The sequence below is a fragment of the Rhincodon typus genome, chromosome 45 (assembly GCF_021869965.1).
Source record: "Rhincodon typus isolate 14 chromosome 45, sRhiTyp1.1, whole genome shotgun sequence".
Lineage (NCBI taxonomy): Eukaryota > Metazoa > Chordata > Chondrichthyes > Orectolobiformes > Rhincodontidae > Rhincodon > Rhincodon typus.
The window spans coordinates 6,788,612-6,791,147 of NC_063376.1; the positions used below are offsets into that span (position 1 = coordinate 6,788,612).

Consider the following 2,536-nt stretch of genomic DNA (forward strand, 5'->3'; position numbering starts at 1 on the left):
AATCGATGATTCACTATTCCCTACACCCACCTTACCTTCTGGATATACACCGACATTTCCCAGCTACTGTCAGCTCTGAGGAAGGGTGACCCGAAACGTTAACTCTGATTTCTCTCTCTCTACATATCCCTGGGCTGTGGGAGGAAACCGAAGCACCCAGAGGAAACCCACGCAGACACGGGGAGAATGTGCAAACTCCACACAGGCTGAGCGTGGAATCGAACCCAGGTCTCTGGCGCTGGCGACGCTAACCACTGAGCTACCGGGCTGCCCTGTTACACTTGAGCACAGACAGAGAGGTAACTTACATCAGAAACAGGAGCTTTGTCTGCTCTGTTTTTCTGAGACTCCTCCCTTCAAAGCTTGTGAACTGATACCCCAGTGGAAGCTCTCATCACCACTAGTGGACAGATCCTAGAGGAGAGCGTGAAATTTACTGCATTGTCTCCAGATAACTGACTCCAACCAGCCATAACTGATCCAGGAAGACGCTCTTGTGCCAGCAGCTTGTGGCTTCGGCGTCAAACCAACATCTGGACAATCTGTGAATGTTTTATTTTTTAAAATGAATTTAACTGTGGAGTGCCCAAAGTACTTTCCAGATAGAAAACCCCGCCAAATTTGGATCATTTCCCCCCCCCCCTCCCCGTTTCTAAGCTCCTGTTTTTGAGAATGGTACCTGTAGCTGTTTGCTCGGGTTAAGCCTTTTGTTGATCTTTGTTTGCATGAACTAAATCTTTGTTGTTTCAAGGAGCTGGTTGACTTATCTCTGATGCTGAGCTGTACACAGTCATGTTTCAATGGGCAATATCACTCGCTGTGTTAAAATCCGAACTCTGTAGTGACCAGTGGAGGAGTACGGCAGGGAATGGGATCAGTTCATCCACCCCCTGACTTTGCTGGAGCTGGATGTCTTCCTGGGTCAGTTATGGCTGGGTGAAACAACTTTTCTGAAGACAGCGCTGCAGATTTCACATCCTCCTCTCGCGTTTCCCCCCTCCCACCCACCCACTAATCGGGATAAAGCCTTCCCCTCGGGGTATCAGCTGACAAAATTTGATGAGAGATGTCTCATCAAAGGCTCTTGTCGCTCACGCCCCTCAGTTTATACTCAAATGCTGCAACTTTGTGACACCCACAGACTGTGTCGTAACGCCCTATGGGTGTAACATTCGGCGCGATCTTTGCTAACAGACAGAGAGGGCAGGCCCAACCTGATGTGCTTGGTGATGTCCTCCTGATTGATATATTTCTTGAGCATCGCTGTGAGATCTCCCCAGTACAGGACAGGATCTGGGTCGATGTCCACATCTCGCTGATAATCACAGGTGTTACTAACCACAGTATCCTCACTGGGCAGACCGATCTCCTCACAGGCCTTGCAGGATCTCCGAGAACTGATGTAGCCAAGTATGAAGGCTAATTAAACAAAAAAGGGAAGGTCACAGAACGTCGCACTTGTGTCGGAAAGGAGCATTCCGACGCTGGAGATCGGGAGTGCTGGAGAAACTCAGAAGGGGCTGGTCACCAACGTTGTGAGCCCAGAACTGAACTGAAGAACAGTCTGAAGGACAGTCACTAATCTCAACTCTCCCTCTCCTCACCCAAATCATCGTTTGCCATCATCGCTGACTCTCCTCCCAATACATTGAGCTTCCAGGTGCCTGGGAGCACACCACCCTGTTCCCTGGCCAACACCTCTGCCTCGGGCTCACTGTGGCGCTCCAGCGAAGCTCAGAGCAAGATGGAAGAACTCATCCATTTGGGAACCATAGCCTCCTGGTCTCAATATTGACTTCAGCAATATTAGGGCTGTTCCCATGTCCTTACCCCGGCCGGCCCCCTTACACCCTAAGCCATTTTATCACATAGTCGGCCACCTATTGTTAGCCCCTAACGGTCCCCATTCGCCTTCCTAGCCAGATCGTTATCCACTCGTTCGTCTGTCCAACTGCTCTTCTCTCTCTTAGGGCTGAATCCCCACCAATCGATGATTCACTATTCCCTACACCCACCTTACCTTCTGGATATACACCGACATTTCCCAGCTACTGTCAGCTCTGAGGAAGGGTGACCCGAAACGTTAACTCTGATTTCTCTCTCTCTACATATCCCTGGGCTGTGGGAGGAAACCGAAGCACCCAGAGGAAACCCACGCAGACACGGGGAGAATGTGCAAACTCCACACAGGCTGAGCGTGGAATCGAACCCAGGTCTCTGGCGCTGGCGACGCTAACCACTGAGCTACCGGGCTGCCCTGTTACACTTGAGCACAGACAGAGAGGTAACTTACATCAGAAACAGGAGCTTTGTCTGCTCTGTTTTTCTGAGACTCCTCCCTTCAAAGCTTGTGAACTGATACCCCAGTGGAAGCTCTCATCACCACTAGTGGACAGATCCTAGAGGAGAGCGTGAAATTTACTGCATTGTCTCCAGATAACTGACTCCAACCAGCCATAACTGATCCAGGAAGACGCTCTTGTGCCAGCAGCTTGTGGCTTCGGCGTCAAACCAACATCTGGACAATCTGTGAATG

General features: G+C 50.4%; 2 protein-coding genes across 2 annotated transcripts in view; one reads left to right on the plus strand and one right to left on the minus strand.

Annotated features, from left to right (window-relative positions):
* LOC109925754 (ephrin type-B receptor 4-like) overlaps positions 1-2,536 on the plus strand; it is a 190,249-nt gene that overhangs the window by 33,312 nt on the left and 154,401 nt on the right. The gene's annotated exons all lie outside the window — the stretch shown is intronic.
* LOC125487756 (transferrin receptor protein 2-like) overlaps positions 1-2,536 on the minus strand; it is an 11,694-nt gene that overhangs the window by 7,206 nt on the left and 1,952 nt on the right. The window contains exon 3 of the mRNA XM_048619977.1: positions 1,215-1,419. Within this exon, the coding sequence (XP_048475934.1) occupies positions 1,215-1,419 (205 nt within the window). The remainder of the gene's footprint in view (positions 1-1,214; positions 1,420-2,536) is intronic.